The sequence below is a fragment of the Vigna umbellata genome, chromosome 1, assembly GCF_029865625.1.
Source record: "Vigna umbellata cultivar VRB3 chromosome 1, Vumbellata_1.0, whole genome shotgun sequence".
In the NCBI taxonomy this organism is placed as follows: Eukaryota; Viridiplantae; Streptophyta; class Magnoliopsida; order Fabales; family Fabaceae; genus Vigna; species Vigna umbellata.
Window position 1 is genome coordinate 13,729,232 of NC_142165.1, and position 20,267 is coordinate 13,749,498.

At 31.5% G+C, this 20,267-nt stretch overlaps 4 protein-coding genes across 4 annotated transcripts; 2 read left to right on the plus strand and 2 right to left on the minus strand.

Annotated features, from left to right (window-relative positions):
* Positions 1–362: 362 nt before the first annotated feature.
* Positions 363–1,161, plus strand: LOC124833579 (heavy metal-associated isoprenylated plant protein 47-like). The gene is made up of 3 exons (XM_088113853.1): positions 363–422; positions 579–657; positions 776–1,161. Exons 1-3 carry the CDS (start codon positions 417–419, stop codon positions 913–915), a joined length of 225 nt encoding a protein of 74 aa, XP_087969979.1. The 5' UTR covers positions 363–416; the 3' UTR covers positions 916–1,161.
* Positions 1,162–3,493: 2,332 nt separating this feature from the next.
* LOC148204709 (heavy metal-associated isoprenylated plant protein 47-like) lies at positions 3,494–4,310 on the plus strand. The gene is made up of 3 exons (XM_088109881.1): positions 3,494–3,589; positions 3,739–3,817; positions 3,920–4,310. Exons 1-3 carry the CDS (start codon positions 3,578–3,580, stop codon positions 4,063–4,065), a joined length of 237 nt encoding a protein of 78 aa, XP_087966007.1. The 5' UTR covers positions 3,494–3,577; the 3' UTR covers positions 4,066–4,310.
* Positions 4,311–5,742: 1,432 nt separating this feature from the next.
* LOC124833585 (DUF21 domain-containing protein At1g55930, chloroplastic-like) lies at positions 5,743–13,720 on the minus strand. The gene is made up of 14 exons (XM_088096163.1): positions 12,803–13,720; positions 12,373–12,470; positions 12,187–12,280; positions 11,507–11,584; positions 11,228–11,331; positions 10,671–10,752; positions 10,152–10,291; positions 9,993–10,071; positions 9,825–9,888; positions 9,080–9,171; positions 8,231–8,296; positions 7,324–7,440; positions 6,703–6,873; positions 5,743–6,200 (listed from the first exon to the last, which is right to left on the minus strand). The coding sequence occupies exons 1-14, from the start codon at positions 13,373–13,375 to the stop codon at positions 5,961–5,963; spliced, it is 1,998 nt and encodes a 665-aa protein (XP_087952289.1). The 5' UTR covers positions 13,376–13,720; the 3' UTR covers positions 5,743–5,960.
* Positions 13,721–15,100: 1,380 nt separating this feature from the next.
* Positions 15,101–18,166, minus strand: LOC148204710 (receptor-like protein 6). Its single transcript, XM_088096167.1, has one exon. The coding sequence runs from the start codon at positions 18,087–18,089 to the stop codon at positions 15,165–15,167; it is 2,925 nt and encodes a 974-aa protein (XP_087952293.1). The 5' UTR covers positions 18,090–18,166; the 3' UTR covers positions 15,101–15,164.
* Positions 18,167–20,267: the final 2,101 nt, after the last annotated feature.

Here is a 20,267-nt window from a genome sequence, read left to right on the forward strand (position 1 = left end):
AACTACATCAAAAATTAAAATTACTTGAACGAAATATGTGAATTGTTGTTAAACCTCTTACATATGTATTCAATTCCTATGAAAAAAATTATTATTATATTTTTTATTAATTGAAAACAAATATGAACTTTTGTAGTATTCCTAATAACTTCCATCAATTAAAAATGATATTGAATAAATTTTAAAAATTAGTTTGTTAAATATAATTTGAAGATCGTGATGTAAAAATGCATCTCCATATAACTTACTTAAATTTCATCACGTGATAGACAGATCCAGAAAAGGTGGTGAATCACACACTCCAAGGTATTGAACACATGCATTCTCTCTATATATAGTAGCATGCATGTAAGAGGAATTCCATGAAAAGACAGAAAGAAAGAAAGAAAGAAAGAAGAATCTCAAATTAAACTGTTATGTCTGTAAGTAATAATTATATTCTTTTGAATTTCAGTTTTTCTTTCTTCTTTGTCAAGAAAACTTCAACTTCATTGATCACTACCATTCCATGTAATAATCAATCTTCTTTTTCCATAGATGAGTTTCATTTGAGGTAGCTAATTTTACACTGTGTACAGCAAGTGATCACGATTAGGGTGCCACTTCACTGTGAGAGATGCAGGAGGAAGACTATGACTATATGCATGACTGCAGATGGTGATCATGCATCTCACAAAACACTTTCAGTCATCATAAAATCTTTTATTTTGTACTTAATATTATATATTAATTTATATGCATAAATATAAAGCTTAATAACTGTTTATATATATAGGTGTTAATTCTGCTGCTTTTGAAGGAAAAGACACAATAGTGATGAGAGGAGAAAGAGTAGATGCAGCAGCAGTCACAGCACGTCTGAGGCAGAGGGTGAGCAAACATGCTATGTTAGTCGGTGTAGCCAATGATGGATGAACAGATTCATAATCATCATCATTTAGATATGATTTTATATTTCAATTTTTGTATAATTGTGAAATTATAATAATTACTATATGAATTTTGTATCTTTATCTTGGTATAAGTTAATGTGTTATTTCTACTATTCTCATATGTGAGTGGCTGTAGCATGAGTTGCAGAAACTCTATCTACCTCAAATCATATGAAAGGAGCATGTTATAATTTGACTATGATATTATTCTGTAAATGTCTTATCTATTACTTTCAATGCACAATCTTTCTAAATTTAAGTGTAATTTTTCACTTTATACATACATATATATATATATATATATATATATATATATATATATATATATATATATATTATTTTATGTCTTTTTAATGATAATTAATTTGAATAATTAAAAGGAATTGTCAATTTTTTTCTAATATATGACAACTTTCATGAAGTTGACATAAGTATAATTATGTTACATAATCAAACCTTTAATTCTGTCTATGTTGAATGAATGAAGTTTCATGCTGGAACATCATTAACAAGGGAATTAAAATATGTCACTTTTAAATTTAAAAACACATTCACACGTTTGAAGAAGAAAATAGAAACAAAAACCATGATATATATGTTTTGTTACAAAGTCAACCAGTAAGGACAGATCATATATATACTGCCAGAACTTGCTTTTGAAAGGGTCAAAATAACATGTTGGGTTGTTGCTTCTTAAATGAACATTTCACTACTTTAAGTTGAACATTTTATATTAAGTTTCATCTCATTTTTTCTTAAACATTCCAAACTATCTAAAAAAAATCACAGTTTTTGTTTGTTATTATGAGATTAAACAGTTAATTCGAATTATGAGATAGATGTATAATGTGTATCTCTTTCAACGGAAATGAATATATATCTAATTATTAAGAAAAATGAATCTGTCCATCTAACTATTAAGAAGAGGTTAAAAAAAAATTACACATGTATAAGCTTATAATACTCATGTTTAAAAAAATTATATAATCAATTAGGTCCGTAATTTCAAATAACTTTGTCTATTTGATAATCTATAATATGCCGTTTTGTCCAATAAATAAAACTTTGTGTTAGAAGAGATAATTTGCTACTGATTTTGATTTCTTGATAAAAAAAAGTATTCAAAGTTTCTTACATTATGAAAAGTTTATAAGAATCTTCTAAAATCTTAGCAAAAGATATACACTCCAGAAGTACAATTAAACGAAAGCAGCCTTGAAACAAAATATAACAAGATTATTTGGGAAACAAAATAAATAAATAAATAATTTTATTTCTTTTCATTTAAAAAACTTAGAATTGTGATGTCTTACCCACCAAAGAAAGTGTGATCTAAGGAGGAAAAGTTGAAGGCTTTAGAAAAATTAAGAAGCATTCAACAATATATCTTGTGTTGGTGTGAACATCATAACTAATTATCTTGTGTTATAGTGTGAACACAATTAAAAAAAAATAGTTTCAAAAGTCAGCAGCAGCACCACATCCTATTTTATTATCAACTTCAATTAAATGATCTTATTCATATACTTAATTAATAATTTAGTATAAACCTTCATAACTATTCATTCCCTCTGTCCTCAATCAATTGTCTTTACATGATTAGTAGTATATCAAAGGCATTCATTACATAACCTTGTGTGTATTTTAGTCATATCCACCTCACCAACTTTGACTCAACATCAAATCAAATTATCAAATATTATAATGAAGCATTTTTTTTCAATTTAATTCACTAGGTGCACATATAAACTAATTAAAACTATAAAAGTCTCATATATATATATATAATTATCATAAATAATATTTTTTTACTTTATAATAATAAACTATAAAAATAATTAACATTTTATTCATTTTTAAAACAGTTTGCATTAACATTAAAGAAAAATAAAATCTTCCTTTTTATTGAGTTGACTATTTAGTAATATATATATAGTTTAGTTAATTTAAGTACATCCTTAAGTCACATGTTTAGCGTACATAGTATCCAAATGTTCACTATTCTTAAAGAATAAAACTAGGAAGACTGAGTAAGGTTTTGACTTTTGAACTATTTATAAAAAAAAATAAGCATCTAGAAGCTGCATGATCATGCATGGTTATGAGAACAAAAACTCACGTTACGTAATAATGACGTCATCAACTTGATAAGTGATGAAGTAAGCAATAACGCACCTTATTACACTGAAAAATAAATATTTACGTTATCATATGTGGATAGAAATACTAATTAATAAATTAAAATAATTCGTAAACATATTATATAATACATTTTTAAATATTTTTTTAATGTATTTTTTTAAATACTAATTAAAAGAAAAAAAAAACTTACCAAGTGAATTTCATGAGGTAGATAACATTACGATAAGTAAGAGATGATAAATTCAGCAGTTGAGCAAGTTTTAAAGTTGACTTTTAGGGTTGACTTATTTTAGTTTTATGATCCAATATGGCAAACGCGTTGAATCCATAAAAGGTGGATCGCACCAGCGTATATAGCAAGTTAATAAGTTGAAAACATTCTCGTATGTATATATATATAATGCATTGATTGGTGTAACATTCACACTTCTAACTAAGAAGAATCTTGCTAAATCAAACAAGAAGAGGAATCGGAAGTTAAGCTAATATAATCTGAGGAGAATATGACTGCGAGGGTAAGAAATTTGCTTCATTTACTTTCAGTTTTTGATTTTTCCTCTTCCTCAAGAAAGTTTCATGCAAGTTCAAGAAGTTTTTTCTGTTTCCATGATTATATAAGATATACATAGGTTCTTACGAAGTGTTGTACCTATAAATTATGCAGCAAAAGATAGAAATCGAGGTGCCACTCCACTGTGGTAAATGCAAGAAGAAGATTATGTCGATATGCACCACAGCATATGGTATGCAGAATGTTTATCAGTTTTAAGATGACTACTAATACATGCTAGAGAATCTGAATGATGAGAGTGAAAATTTTCGTGTTTTGTGAATGAATGGTGTAGGTGTTTGTTCGGTTAGTTTTGAAAGGGAAGGCAAAGATAAAGTGGTGATCAAAGGAGAAGGAGTAGATGCAGCAGGGGTGACAGCATGCTTGAGGGAGAAGGTGAACAAGTATGCCAAGCTAATTACTGTGGCTAAGGATACATGAACAACGTTCGAGAGAGTTCAATGTTTCACCATATTCATGTCATGCTGTTAGTTTTGTTGTAAACTTTAGAATCTGAATTTTGGACTGCCATCTAGTTATAGTTTCATGTATAAGTTTATCTCTGGTATTCATGTGTTATAGAAACCAGAAAGTGATTTTATTTGCTGACACTTTCCTAAATTTCCCAACGAAATTGTATCCATCATTATTTGTACCATGGTTCATTTGTTGAAATTTTATATACAAAGGAGCATGCGTATTTTATATGTATAAAATAATCAAATTTTAATCATTCTTTCTCTCTGCAATTTTGCACAATAATCTCATAATATATATATATAATTATCATCATCTATTGTTACTGTTTTTATGTGGTTTATAATTAGAGTCAATTATTATACATTTTATTTGTTTTAAAGTTCAGTTGTATTCTTAAAAAGTTTCAAAGGTTGAAAAAGAAAAAAGAAAAGCATTTAAACTATATTTAACCTCAACTCCTAAATAATGTGAAATTATTAGATATATAATGAGTGGTTTATGTTGGAGAAAATGTTTAAGAGAATTTGTTTGAATTAATCATGTATAAAAGTATTTATAACATTAAAATATTGTATTTTTAATTTATTTCGGCAAGTTTTATTTTAATTAGTATAGTGTACTTAACAATTAGATTTGGAAATTCTCATTTGATCAGAGTTTATTAAACAAGTATTTAATGAAACTGTTTTCTGTCAAAAAGATTAATCGTGTATATCCTGAATGAAATTGAATTTTATGGCTAGAGCATCATTGACATGGGAATTAAATTGTCTCCTTCAAATTAAGTTTCAAAACACAGACTTGTATATTTGTCTACGTTAAGGGATTTATAAAGTTTCAATTTAATTTTAAAGTAAAATATTCAAACATAAACCACCAAGTTATTATTTTTTATTGAACTTAACAACTTTTCCTTTATTTAATTTTATAATTTAACAAGTTATTTTCAATTAATTCATGTGTAAATTGTGTATCTTATAATGGAAATCCATAGTTTCTCACATCAAAATTTTTGTGTAACTCTCGTGGTACATTATAAATAAGGTTAGTACATTATATATTATGGAAAATTTTGATTAAACTTAAAATAAGTTCTTTTGAAACAATTAACTTTTAAAATATTACTTGTTTAAAAATATATAGCATGTTTCTTAAAATTAATAAAAAATATATTTACTTTAAAAATAAACAAATCAGATAAACATGTAAAAAAGAGTAACAGAATTATTTTTTGTTAAATAAGTACTTTAGAAAGTACACAAAGCCATCTCATATTCATAAATTGTTATTAAACTTGTTGGAATAAGTTAAATTTGAGTTTATTCTCAATTAAATAATATATCGATTTCACACCATATTCTGTACTAGAATTTAAACTAAAACCTATATACTGTAACCCCAAAAAAGAAATTAAATACCAGATACATACAAATCAAGATATATATCACCTTTATTACTTTTGAAGATTGTGTGTATACACATATATTAAAGTAAGCTTCATATTTGATTTTAAGAAATGTCTTTGTTGTACAAAAACTGTAAAAAGCTTTGAACATAGGAAGCTTTGAAAAGCATAAAAGCTCTAAAAAGCCACCACAGAGTAAATAGCCATCCAAATATAGAAGATGTGTGTGCGGGTTAATCAAACTGACATCTTTATTACACCAAAGCCTTAAAGACTTTTGTTAGCATAGACGCCTGTAATTTGTCTTTGCAGGGTTTTTGTGTTTCAACTCATTGCTCCTCATTTTGTACACGCCTCTCAATTTTCCCATGTTATAGATTATTGCAAAAATGGCACAAAAGCATGCCAGGTATAAAGAAAGGGGAAAAAAGAGATGAAGAACGAAACAAGCTTATTTTGTACTAGAACTTTCCTGATCAACTAAATATTCACTAGAAATGTCATCATGTGGTTCCTTTGCAAATGTATCTCCATCGTATTCTGTATCATCCTCCAAGTTTTCAGCGTTGTTCCATTTTCTCTTCATGATTTTGGGGACCATGCGAGTGACTTTAGTCTCCAACATCTCATCATTATTATTTATTCTTTCAAACCGAACTGCGCTCACCTTTCTGGCATTTCCAGCTAGTATCTGCACCAAAGACAAAGCAGCTGCGTGTTTTCCATTCTAAAGAAAAGGGATTGGGGTAGGCTAAGGAGAAGCTCTAGATTCAGTTTATTAATTCATACAGATCAACAAAAAAAAGTTAATTTGAAACCTTGTGAACATGGCTCACGCAACATAAAAAGATTTCGATGGTTGTGCAAAAATGTAATTCCAATCCCATGACAAGTTAACAATGTACAAAGTACTCTTACATCGATTCTCTAACCATATGTTCAAAAACCAGAAATCAAAGCACAACTTGTGAACAAGTTTTTTGAGGAAAATGAAATTGACATCTTTAGTGTAGCTCGAGTAATAGTCGAGCAATCATATTTAAAAGACACATGCAAATATATTATAGTTTTGTGATGCTATCGTTATAGTTGTTGGTATTACTTATGTGTTCACCATCCATTCTTTCCAACTCTGGACAGATCTAAGCAAAAAATCAACAAGTGACAATTTTAGACGGTAAAAGATTGATTACCTCAAGTTTGAAAGTTTGATTCTTTTGCTTCTGATCCTGCTGGTCAGCACTGGACTCATTGTTATCATCTTCATCTTCCCTTTCAAGAACTACTTTGATGCACTCACCTGTCCTTGGAATGTATCCAAATGCCTCACACACAAAGCCTGATACTGTCTCATATTGATGACCCTGAAATTGCATGTTACCTAAGTATCGAGAGGGCTGAAATTCTTCATCAGACTTAACATTATGAACAGTAAGCAAAATTAATTCCAAAATGAGATCATTGTCTCAAAAACTCTAAACCCAAGGATGCATCAAATGTTATTATAGTTAACAGCATAAGTTTCCCCAAAATAGAGCATATTTGCGCATTTTCCCAATTTGTCCATGACTTATGTCGAAATAACAAGCTGGCATAGAAAATGCGTTGACAATGTGCCTACTTTAAATTCAATGCTGTGGGGTGCCTATTTGAGATGCAAAGATAGGTCTACAATGCTACAATGATTCTGAGGAGTAAATTCATAAAAAACTTAGTTCATGCTATACTAATAGGAAAACTACACAATCTCCAGTCAGATAAGTAGGGTCATAGAAGACAAATGACAGTTTCATGTAATCAAAGAAGTGTTAGACCTCCGGCATCTTGATGTTCAAATCCTCTGAGAGCTGATCAATAGATGTGTTTGCATCCACATCAAAAACACCCTCAGCTCGCATTACTATGTAACCAGTTTTTTTCTGAATCTCCTCCTGTAGTAATCACCAGGAAAGTAGTTGTTTAAATGAAAAAATAGTATGGAGTAAATGATTATAGTCATCAGCAATAAAATAATTAGGAACAAATAGCTAAATTCAAAGTGCATTAAGGTCCTACTGCTGTTGCAGACAATGACTTGCACTTACATGCATTATTATCACTTTTACACGGCATCACTGATTCCCCACTCATTTACTTCAATTTCATACTCACATATTTACATTATGTTTTGAAGAGTTTGTAATTGAACATTGAACATGGCTAAAAACAATTTTATTTTACTTTAAACTCTATCAACCTAGACTGCCTAATTATGAAATAACAACATTAGCTCGTCAAATAAACACTGATCCATTTCACTAGTTTGACCACTTTCTTTCCTGCTGGAGCTTCCATTACTTTACACTAGAAATTCGGCTCATGTTGTGTTACTTATAAAACTTACACCTTTTTATGTGCTTTGAATTATATCAATCTGAAATCATGAAAATAGACAGCCTAATACACAAGCTGAACTTTCAGGAAAGCACCACTTGTGGCCAATTAAACAGACCAATTGTTAACATATAAATTTTTGACAGTTATGATATAAATATTATGCAGTAAAGACAAATAAACATTCCATATAACCTGTTGAACAAACGTACAGAGTAAAAAGGGCTTTCTTTTGTTCTTTTGGGTTGATAAGCGTAAAGATAGTTAAATTCAACATAATGCTTAACTTTCAGTAATTTAAAATTAATTTAAAAGAAACAAAGTAAAGAATAAGCAAAAGCATTTTACCTTTGAGTCATTTTCATCAAAGATTTCACCAACAATTTCCTCGACAACATCTTCAAGAGTTACAATCTGTTAGATGCAAATATCAATTAGACAAACCAGATTTGATAAACTGAAAACTGTAGAACTTATAAACAGATTACATAGAATGGATTTCAGAAAACTTGGAGAGTGTAATTACAATCTGATAAACTGTGAAGAAATAAACCTTTCTTTTGATTTAGCCATCAACAAAAGCAATTTATGCCTACACCTAGTTGTAAATTAGTCATTGCTAAATGCAACAGCCGTGTGGGAGGATGAACCATAAAATCATTTAAAAATTGAACTCAAAGGACCAAAGAAAGACAGCCATTAGACATTCAAACTTAATTGTTACTATAAGCAGGAAAGATGAAGGCAACTGCATAATGAGAATAGTAGTAAATAAGGGCATTTGGTAAGTCAGAATTTCCTTGTAACCAGAACAACTTTCGGTTTTGTTACAATAACTTTAGATCAGTATAGTGAGAAAAAATAATTTAAATTACGTACAACACACAATGTATAGTACAACATAGACACAAAAAATAACAATTCTATTTATAAAGTTTCTTATCACAGTTATTGTGATGGGAATGATCAAGTTAAAATACAAAAAGACGTTGGTATATAATTGGAAAAGTTTTTGAAATAAATAAAACGAATGGGGATAGCATGATCTAATTGATATCTTTAATATCAGTCTTTTTGGGTCAGTAATTGTAATTAGCAGTTATGTATTAACAGTGAAGAATAAATTTACAGATTTATGTTCATATTTATGTCAAACAAAGATCTGAGTTGGTTGCATTCTGTATGGTGTGCACATACCCCCACAGTTCCACCATACTCATTAAGAACAACCGCCATGTGAACCTTCCTGATTCTGAACTCTCTAAGAAGATTCCAAACAGACATTGAATCTGAAAAATCAGTAATGATATTTTTTTCAACATTCTGCACCAAGTCAAATAAATATAGATGTGTTCCTATCCCAGAAAATTCATCAGTTTAACAATTCAATTTCAATATAAAGAGAAAAATTGTGAACCATGATCATCAAATTTAGGAGTCAAGAAGTCGTAAGCTGATGTTTAATTCTAGCACAACAGAAATGAATATTACATCACAAAATACTAGCACAACAGAAATAAAAATTGTTGAAGATTCCCCTTCTGCACTCCAATTGGTGTGTTTGTACTATAAGTTTATAACAGGGTATAAGAGATATTGCAAATTTATTATCAATGAAAAAAAAGGATATCTTAACGAAACAAAGATAACACAGTATGTTTAAATTTTAAAATAGATTCTGAAAATGCACTGAAATCCATGGAGTAACGCAATCAACACAGCAAAGATATCAAAGTAAAGAGTAAATAACAAACTTGTTTTAATACAACAGCAGTTTAGATGAACAAATTGCTAAACGTAAAAAAAGTATGAAAATGGATTTAATAAGGAGAGTATTGATGATTCCAAATAGAGTCATAAGTTAAAATAGATAATGCTTTATATGACTGCTTACATTACAAGAATATGAGCGACCGGTAAACTCAAGATGAGAAAGAATTACCAGGTACAAAATAAGCAGGCTTGTGAGCCATATCTCCAACTGTAGTACTTTCCAGCAACTCCCCCTTCAAAATCAAACAGATTATAATTCTGCATACTGAGACTGGGGGATATAATTAATAAGTGAAGAACTTGTAAATCAATACAATAGGGAGTAAAAGCTCCCAACCTTTTGAACATAATCCAGCAGATCCATTGCATACGCTATACCCATTATATTATCAACGCGTTGCTCAAAAACAGGTACCCTAGCAAACATGTCATGATCCAGTCAGCAGATTGGAATTTACATCATTGTAAATTTGAAACCAGAAAACCTTTAAAATACCTTGAGTACTGATGTGTGACCCACAAGTGATGAAAGTCTACCAGGCTTGAACTTGCATCAATTGCAACAACATCAACAAGAGGGGTCATAACCTCTCTGACATGTGTATCTTTTATCTCTAGAACATTTTCAATCATATCCTGTAACATATTACACATATACTTAAGATGCTTAACAGATAACAGACAAATAGAAATGGATTAGAATATCGATAATAATCAATGAAGATTAGGCTTTTGTAAGTGTTCTAAAGAAAAATGATGATAAATTAGCAAATATTATAATTAGAAAAAATGGAGGGACACACTTCTAAATAGAAAATTGAAAATTTATTTATGCTTTTCAGATGAAATTTCAGTTTCCATTTCTTAAATACATAATGTACTTCAAAGAAAACAAATTATTGTAAACAAACCACACTTATTAAATTCTATTGTCAATAAATGAGAGCAAAGGCTAAAAGTTTTGAAGAAAAATATATTATGATACTGTTATAATATTAAACCCTATATTTATTACCTGTTCTTCCTCCTCTATTGCCCCACTTAATTCTGCACCTCTTAGCATCAATTTTAGCTCATCTTCTGTCACATATGGCTCACTGGTAAAGTAAGCAATGACTTTAGCATTGAGGCTTAAAAAATCAATAACAATATGTCCCACAATCATTGCTTCAACAAACAGCTGTCACTGTCCATATGATGTACATACAAATTTGGCAGACCAAGGATTCTTTCAAACCAGAGTTGAAAAATACACAAAAGAAAAAGTACTGCCTTGTGCCAGATGATTCAACCAAATTAGAAACCAAAAAGCAATTATGAATAAAATGATTACACTTCACCATTTGTTCTCTTTGTCATAACATTGAGGAAAAAACTCAACCTTAGGAAATGAACAGTTATCATGGAATGTGGATAAAAAAAAAGCATCATCCTTGACACGAAGGAATTAAGATTTAGCATCAGATAAAGGTTGGATTAAAGTTAGATTTCACAAAGCATCCATAAAGAAGCAAAAGAAACAGATACAATTCGATAAAAGAAGATTAATCTTAGGCTATCTTTTCAGCAGACCTTCTTCCTTTAAGGCCAAGCAATTTCAGCATCCCCATTGAAAGATAAGTAACAATTCTTCCTACAGGGTACAACACCAGGGAAAGCCATGCCACTGGCCTGACCTAGAGGCATTAGGACCAATATCAATGTTCGTTACAAGAAGAAGTTGAAGCACAAATATCATGAAAATATGAATTGCGTGTGAAAAAAAAAACCATAAATGATTAATGATCAGCATCTTTATGCTATCAAATATTATAAACTACTAAAAGAATGGGCATGAAATTTACAACTTACCACAAAACGAGCCACCTCAGTGGCATTATGAACAGCTATGCTTTTTGGAGTGATTTCAGTGAGAAGCAAAATGGCAACCTTTTTTATTACAGAGAGAAAAGAAAAATCAGATATGTGAAAAAAATGTACATGAACACAAGTATACAAACGTGCACACACCACATGAATTGTTCTGCGATAAATCTGATAGAATAGACCTGATTGAAAAGATAATTTATACTACTATAGTAAATCCAATAACAAAAAGAAAAAAGAAAAAAGAAAAAATCAAAACAATAAGACAAGGTATATCCCATATCCTACATCCTATAATGTTGTCTATAAACTTCTGATATTTGACAGCTTTTTAAATGTATAAATTCAAATGATAGATCATGTCACTCGCCTTTTCTATCTTACTCAAAAGTTAGCTTAGGCACCTTTTTCACAAATTGGTGATAAAGCTAGCAAGCTTTACATGTCCATTTCTTGTTCCCACCACATCAATTCAGGAGTTTGTAAGATTAATGTGGCAGAATGTTGATATACTGAAAGATTTAATGTTCCAAATGAATAATAATAAAAAGGCCCAGAGAATATGAATTTCTTATAATCAAAGTAATATAAGCCATTTAAGCATTTTTTAACGTCCTGGAAATAGTAGATTTTTTTAACATTTGAGCAATAAAATCAAAACATACAGTCATCACTCCTGTTGCAGCACTGACACCAGCTTCACCAAACATAGCAGTTGCTGCTTCAGTGACCAGTGCAGTTGCCCCGATATTGACCACCCTGCATACAACAAAATAGCATGAGATACATTCTATACTCTGGGTGAAAAACAAATGAAATTTTCAATAATAAGATCAGTGAAAAGAGAATACGTTGTGCCAATAAGTATTGTTGTAAGGAACCGAGTAACATCACTTCGGAGTAGTCTGAAAACGCCATTTTCGGACTCCTTTTCAGCCAACTCACGAACCTTAAGACATTGTCATCAACAGATATTTGGAATTAAGGGTCAAACTTTAATCAACTAAAATAATCATAGGGAATAACAAATCTGATGTGCAAAAAATGCAAGCATATTAAAGGACCCCAAAAACATTAGTGAAAGGAAAAGGAAATATAGAATTTGATTCTTAAATCAGTAACATTTACTTTTCTTTGGTCATCTTGGCAATATAATTATTTAGTAGGTCTAACTGAACAATGCAATAAGGGATAAACTAACGAGTTCTTTTTTCCTAGGCATAGCTTTCATATAACACAAAAAAAATCATTCAAAAAAGGAGGATAAAGTATTCAAGATACCTTCCAAGGCCAAAGTGTGGTGATTGAAGTCTCTGCCATAGAGAAAAAGGCCGAAATGCCCAAAAGCAGTGCCAGAACCAAACCTTGCTCCTTGAATATGCGAAGAACTTGCAACACTTTAGGCCAAGTATTTCTAAGCAAAAGTATGCTCTGTCCAATAACGCCATATCCTGCATCCACAACATCTTCAACTGCGAAAACTCGTGGACATCCAAACACCAAAACCCCACAAACAGTTGCAGCTAGGATGATTCCCCTCTTCAACAATTCATGCATAAACTTCAAATTGGTTTCGGAAACAGCATTACTCTCACTCAAACCATCACTGCTACCATCTAAACACCTCAACCGAGTTCTATCTAGTAACCTAGCATCTCCTCCAAAACTTGAAACCTGCAGGGTTGAAAAAGTGGATGGACCAACACAACTGGAAACAAAGGGAAATGAATATCTACTGTTTCTACCCAAAAAGTTGATTGGTATGCTCTTTCGCCGATTTTCATGTGCAGTGTAAAACAATCTGGAACTGGGTTTGACGCTTTGATAACTCAGAACCCAAGATTCGAGTGCCATCAGTCATAACAGAGCAACAACGCCCACCAATTCAAAATCAAAATTCCATGCAATTAACTATAAGGAAACCCACTTATGCTCTGAAATTAGGAATTAAATGGGTGCTGGTAAAAGAATTCTGCGATGCAACACAGCAGGGAACAACAGCAAAAGAATAAACAAATATACGCAAAATAGTTTATATTTTTGGGTTTCTTTAAATGACAAGAAAAAGGAAATGTGAAAAGGAGAATGGGAGAAAATTTAGGGTTTGAAAGGGTGTAGTGAAAACTGGCAGAGGTGGCGCGTGCATCAGACTTTGCTACTTGCTGGATCCAAGGTTGGCCGAAACAAGTGGGATTAAATTACAGCTATTTCAGTTTTAAAACACACTATACATTGAAAGACTACTTGTAATATTTTTGTTTTTATAATCAGACATTACTATTATAATATTAAAATTAATTTGTTTATGGGTAGTTTAAATAACAGAACATCACAAAAGTTGTTTTTGTTTTTTTAATTCACATTTTATTTCAAATTTCTAAATATAATCAAATTACTACATTTGGAATATATAAAAACATTTAAAAGCGTGCTATTGTTAATTAAAAAGAAGAAAATTTACACTTTACGTAAAGGATGGAATAGAACGAATAAATATGATATGAGATTAATGAATAATTTTTCCGGAATCATAGTTAATTATTTTTAAAAAAATATTATTTTTATTATTTTTCGATGTTTTACCGAATACCTAAAAAGTACAAATAGTTTTTATAAGAGATATTTATTTATTTTATTATTAAAAAATTTGAGTTATAAATAGAAATTTAGTTAATAAAATTTATTTTGTAAAATTTGTTATCTCTAAAAAAATTAATATTTTCTTTTTGACTCTAATGCTGTGTTTGCTTAAGACACGCAATGGAAGAGGAAGCACGGAAAAGAAGGAATAAAAAAGTATTTAAAAACGAAAAACGAAGCAGTATTTGAATGTTATCTTTCTTTATAAAATTTCAAAGATTTGCAAAGAAACACGTTCCAATGACCATTTTCTCCTTCCATAATTGTTTATAGTTCAATAATTTTCATGATAACAGTGAATATAAAATTAATAAAATAGTATAATATAATAAAATACTCATTCTAATTAGGGGTGTGATTATATCTTGTGTTATTAGAGATCATCAGAGAGATTTTAGAATTATCTGACTATTTTAAAATCAAGTTATAATAAATATATAATTGGAAAGATAATTTTATATTTTTCAATTATTTTAAATTTTCTACTTTGATAAGTGCAGAAAATATTTTTTAGATTGATTAAAATTGGAAAGATAATTTTATATTTTTCAAACTATACCTGATATAAAACATCATATTGATATTATTACAACCTCACTTCTTAAAATGTAGAAATATTTGTAGTCTTAAGAAATCAATTAAAGTCGCTTGAATCTTTTTTCTTTTTTTCTTCATTTATGAAACTGCTGATAAAAATATATGTTAATTAAATAATAACAAAAATGACAATCCTTCAGACAAAACAAATATTGCATATAAGAAAACAATCAATTTAATTATAGATGTTTTAATAGGCATGCAATTAGTGAATAAATGAAAGATTATTATAAAGGATAATTTAAATTTAAATTTTAAGCTTAAACATAAAGAAAACACAAAAATTGGTAGACTTATAAACTTTGAAACACTCTTACAAACTCACCACAATCAAGACATGGGAAAAGAAAACAACATATCACATTTGCATAAGCTGATTTATGAGTCCTCAATACAGTGTTCCTTTTCAGCATATAATCACAAACATTCTCACAAGCAATTTAGGCTGTCCAATGAGAAATACAAAACTTCCAATCCCCACTCCAAATACTGTTCCACACCCATATCCTATAGCCACTGCTTTCCAACCAAATCCAAATTTCTCTTTTCTCCACAAGCTTTGTGAAGGTGGAGAATGTTGATCATGGTTCCTGCTGCATTTCATTGACAATGGATCTCCACATAAGCCCAAGTTTCCCTTATAGGAATCATTAGAAAAAGAACCAAACTGCTTTCCTATGGGTATTTCTCCCACAAGATGATTATAGGAAAGATTCAGTATTTCAAGAAACTTCAAATTCAGGAATTCTGTAGGAATACTACCAGTGAGCATATTTGAAGAGAGATCCAAAGACTCCAATACTGTCAAATTTCCCATGGATTGTGGAATATGACCGCTGAGTCTATTGTGGGAGAGGTTAAGTCCTGTGAGTGCTTGAAGCTCTCCAATTGCTTTTGGAATCTCTCCTTCAAATTTGTTTCCTGATAAATCAATGTTCACAAAGTTTGTTGGAACTTTTTTGAATGACACACTCGTGCCTTTTGTTGTTACAGTCGTAGGTGAATAAATTATTCCAATACTGTATTCCCATTGCATGTATGGCTGTGGATTGCCAACCACCTCATCTTGAACAACATTCTTCATGGATTCAAAACTTTGTATGTAGTTTTCTGGAATTGGGCCGCTGAAGTTGTTGGATGAGATATCAAAAATATTTAAACTGGGAAATCCATGCTTGGTCTTGAATAAGGAAATAGAACCGTGCAACTTATTATCCCGCAAAACCAATACTTTCAAATATGGTAGAGTTTGAAGCCAATGGGGAAATGTATCTTCCAGTTGATTGTTGCCAAGATTTAAAACCCCCAGTTGCATGCAGTTGGACAATGATTCTGGCAAAGGACCTTCAAATTGGTTGTCATTGAGATGGAGAGTCTTGAGATTGTTCTTTGCAAAGGTATTTGGTAAAGTTCCATTAAGTTTGTTCCTTTCTAGACTCAAAACGGAAAGGAAAGGTGAACTCACAAGGCATTCTGGAATGGTGTCTGTCAACTTGTTGTTGGACAACACGAGAAGCTCAACCGAACTTGCATTACAAATTGACGAAGAAATACCACCAGTGAGTAAATTGAAACTTAGATCAAGATATCTAAGTTGGTAGTTCCTAGAGAATTGGTCAACTGGTGTTGTCAAAAAGTTTCGGGATAAGCTTACAGCAAGTAGAGAATCTATTTCATGCAACCAATTGGGCACTTTTCCAATCAACTTGTTGTTGGACAGATAGAGATATTTCAAAACTGGGACTTTTCTTGATAATTTTGGAAATTCGGTTAAACCCATAAAAGACAAGTCCAACTCCTGTAAGCGGGAGAAGCTATAATTGACGCTTGATTCAAAGTTTAGTGATAATTGGCCTAAATTTGAAAGGCCAAGAGTATCCAGATTTTGGAACTTGGAGAAGAGAGAAAAATTGACAGAACCACTGAAGTTGTTTGATGACAGAGACAAGTAAGTAAGGTTGACAAGGTTGAAAATGGATTCGGAAATATTGCCATGTAGCTTGTTGCCACCTAAAAGTAGACCCAGCAAAGAATATGACGAGATTGCAGGTATACGTCCCGTGAACTGATTATTCGATAGATCTAAATACTCCAACGATGGCAAAGAGAAACACCAAGAAGGAATTGTACCATTTAGCAAGTTGTCAGTCAACATAAATGCAGTTAGATTTGGAAACCCAGTTATTTTGTTGGGCAGAGGTCCCTCTAATTTGTTAAGCGATATATCCAAGTCAATGAGGTGTTGAAGATTTGAAAATGTTGATGGCAGCTCACCTTGGATATTGTTATTTTTCAATTTCAGTACTTGAAATCTGTTTGACTTATGAAATACATTTGGTATCTTACCACTGAGATGATTATTATAGAGAAGCAGAAAATTTAAACGTGGAAGGGTTAAGAGTGATGAGGGAATTGAACCAATGAGGTAGTTGTCTGAAAGGTCCAATAAAGTAAGATGTGTGAGATTAGAGAAAGAAGTAGGGATTGGCCCTTGGAGTTCACAAGTTGAGATTTCTAAGACATTGAGAGAAGCTGAAGTACAACTCAGATCCGGAAGTTGGCCATGAAGGTCAAAATTACCTGATAGATATAGGTGTTGCAGATTTGGCAAACAAAGAATGTCATCTGTCAACTTTCCCTTTAGCCCAGTTTCTCTAAGACTTAGAGTGATCAAGGAGGAAGACAAATTGAGTGATCTCATTGAAGTTGATGACAAATCAGTATGATTCAAAACTAGCACCCTTAAATCGGTTGCATTTTGGAGCATCCTCTTCCATGTGCTTTCCTTCCACTTTAACTGAAACTTATCATCAATTGGGAGAGAGAGATCAAGTGATTGTAATTTGGAAAGATGTGAGATTTGAGGAGGAATTTCACCTTCAAAGTTTGAAAAAGACAAGTTGAGGTGTGTGAGACTCCCAAACTCACCTATGGTGGATGGAATTTGAGAGTTGGAGAAGTCATTGAAAGCAAGGTTGAGTGATTGCATATGAGAAAGACTGAAAAGGGTACTGTTTGCATTGATTTTACCCTGAAGCCCACCACATGCGAGGTCTAAGGCTGTCACATGACCAGAAATGGGGTGACAGGTCACTCCAGACCAAGAGCAACAATCTGTTTCCTTTTCCCATGTTGCAATTGTTGGATAAACCCGATGACAGTAATCATCATTGTAATAATAATGATTATTATAAGTAACATTAATGGTTAAGGAGGTCCTGAAGTGAAGCAATGCAAGGTTGTCATGGGGGTGACACCAGGAATGGGAGAATGAAAAACGAAAGAGCAGCAACACAGGAAACAACCACCCCATTCCCATGGATGATTTCATTCTAGCTTTTGTGCAGTTTACTGTTGTCACACAGACTTAGTAGGAAGGAAATATACTTGGAAAGATAAGAAATTCAAGATGAACTTTCATAGCCACATTAAAAAGTTGAAACAAGGTTATTATCATTGAAATATCTATCCCTTCTGTTAGGCTAATTAGAAGTCATTGTCATTAGAACTCTTCCAGATTGGCGGCTATTACTATTAAACCTAATAAAGAAAAACACAACAGAGATGAAGATATTTGTCATTTTGCAGTACTAGAAAAAACAAGTCCAACAAAACAAGACAAACAGAACGCCCAAATCACTTTTAATAAAAGACAAATTCTTGATAATTGCTTCATGCACCCCATCATTTTTAAAATTTCACTTATATCCTTGATAAAGTCGGTGGTGACGGTGGTGACTATGTTTTATATGAAAGTTCTCTTCTTGGTAGAGACGGTGGTGACTATACAACCTTGTGTGTTCTCTGGTAAGCTTTGTTGGAGGTTTGAGTTATGGAAAGTATTTTTCGTTTTTTCGTTATTCATAATAGGTAAAATGTTAAAGATAAGATTCCCGGAAGTCAGAATCCGAAAAGTGGAAAATATTATCTTCAAATTACCCTAATTCAAAGTGGAAAATCAATAAATGCCCAATTTATCTTAATATTGATATGCATGTTCATCACAATATTATCTTCATTTTCGAAGTTTAACAACATAAATCAGCTAAAGGTCAATGTGTTCTACAAATGCCAAAACTTAGGAGGTTAAAAAGGAAGACTTCTCTTCCATTCTGTTGCTTCATGATCACTCAAAACAACGAACATTCTGTTCATGGAGTTATTAATCTTACAGAGTCTTTCCTCTCTTTTAACTTTCAACCCATTCCTGTTGTCTACTATTATTCCTTTTTGGGTGGAAAATGAATTAGTCTGAAATTGATTTTCCCATTTTTTCTATAACTCCTCCCTGATTCTTCCCATCATTATTCCAATATTACAATGGCTTGATGTTGGCACTATATCACGCTCTCCAATTACAAAATACCAAAAATTAGAACCAAAAATAACATAAATATGGTGTGGTACAAGTTTAAGGGTGGATTTAGTAGATATCAAGAAAACTAAATGTTTCGGATGTGGGATTAAGGTCAATTGTCCAATCGTCCAAGTCTCAACTTTGACGACTGAGAAGTCACTTGTGCATCCAAACTACTCGGATGATACCTAGAAAAAGTAATTTGATGTCAAAGTCATATAACTTAAACAAATAGTTATGAATGCTTGTAATTAATGCATAACCTAACTTCTTACCTCAAACCTTTGTTTACAGATTTTGAGGTGAACTTTTAATTAAGGTTGGCCAAATTACGTCTCAAATGTAAATAACATGTTTTAGCCTTGAATTAATCGGTTTTAGGATTAATCTGCTTTGGTTTTGTACAGTGTGATCGGTTTGATACAAGACTAGACAATCTGTTAATGATCGCTTGGGCTTAATGGTGTTATTCAAATGGTTTAGTTGATCATCCGGTCTAATGCATGGCCGTCTAGTTTGTTTGGTGACCGTTCGAGTCTGATACATGGTCGTCTGGTCTTTTTGGTGATCAGACTCAATGGCTAGTCACCGGGTTGGTGGTTGACCATCCGGTTTGATGCATGGTCATTTGGTCGGTTAGGTAACCATCCAGACTCAATGACTTGTCGCCAGGTTGTTGATTGACCGTCTGAATTATAGTTGACCAGATAATTATACAATACACTAAAGAAAATGAAAATCGTAATAAAGGATAATACATCCAATCCAATGTACACTAGTTACAGTGCACTTGAAGGGTTAGAATTGCATTGAAATTACATGTCTAAAATCTTTCGTATATATGTATCAAGATGATTCTTGATCCAATGATCAAAATATCTTATGGTTGTGTGTACAGATTCCAGATAGGATTTCAGCAAAATAATGTAACTTGAAAGCTTACTATACCATTACCAAATATAATGCTAACATCAATTTATATGATGCATTTAGAATCCGCATATTACTTGGTATGCATCATGCTATTTGTTGTGTGGAAGTACCCGTCAGGTACATTTTCCAAAAAAAAAAAATCACATTTCATGTAATCCTCCAGATTTTCATCATTATCTAGAAACTTTTCTGTTTCAATTTCGATCAGTGATCACCGGA

Excerpts from the sequence above, each read along its gene's own strand:
- LOC124833579 (XM_088113853.1), top strand. Across the intron at positions 658-775 it reads TATATGCATGACTGCAGATG|GTGTTAATTCTGCTGCTTTT; the intron begins GTGATCATGCAT and ends TTATATATATAG.
- LOC148204709 (XM_088109881.1), top strand. Across the intron at positions 3,818-3,919 it reads GATATGCACCACAGCATATG|GTGTTTGTTCGGTTAGTTTT; the intron begins GTATGCAGAATG and ends TGAATGGTGTAG.
- LOC124833585 (XM_088096163.1), bottom strand. The coding sequence starts at position 13,375 with ATGGCACTCGAATCTTGGGTTCTGAGTTATCAAAGCGTCAAACCCAGT. Across the intron at positions 7,441-8,230 it reads TTGATGAAAATGACTCAAAG|GAGGAGATTCAGAAAAAAAC; the intron begins GTAAAATGCTTT and ends TGATTACTACAG. Across the intron at positions 6,201-6,702 it reads ATCAAACTTTCAAACTTGAG|ATACTAGCTGGAAATGCCAG; the intron begins GTAATCAATCTT and ends TCTTTGGTGCAG.
- LOC148204710 (XM_088096167.1), bottom strand. The coding sequence starts at position 18,089 with ATGAAATCATCCATGGGAATGGGGTGGTTGTTTCCTGTGTTGCTGCTC.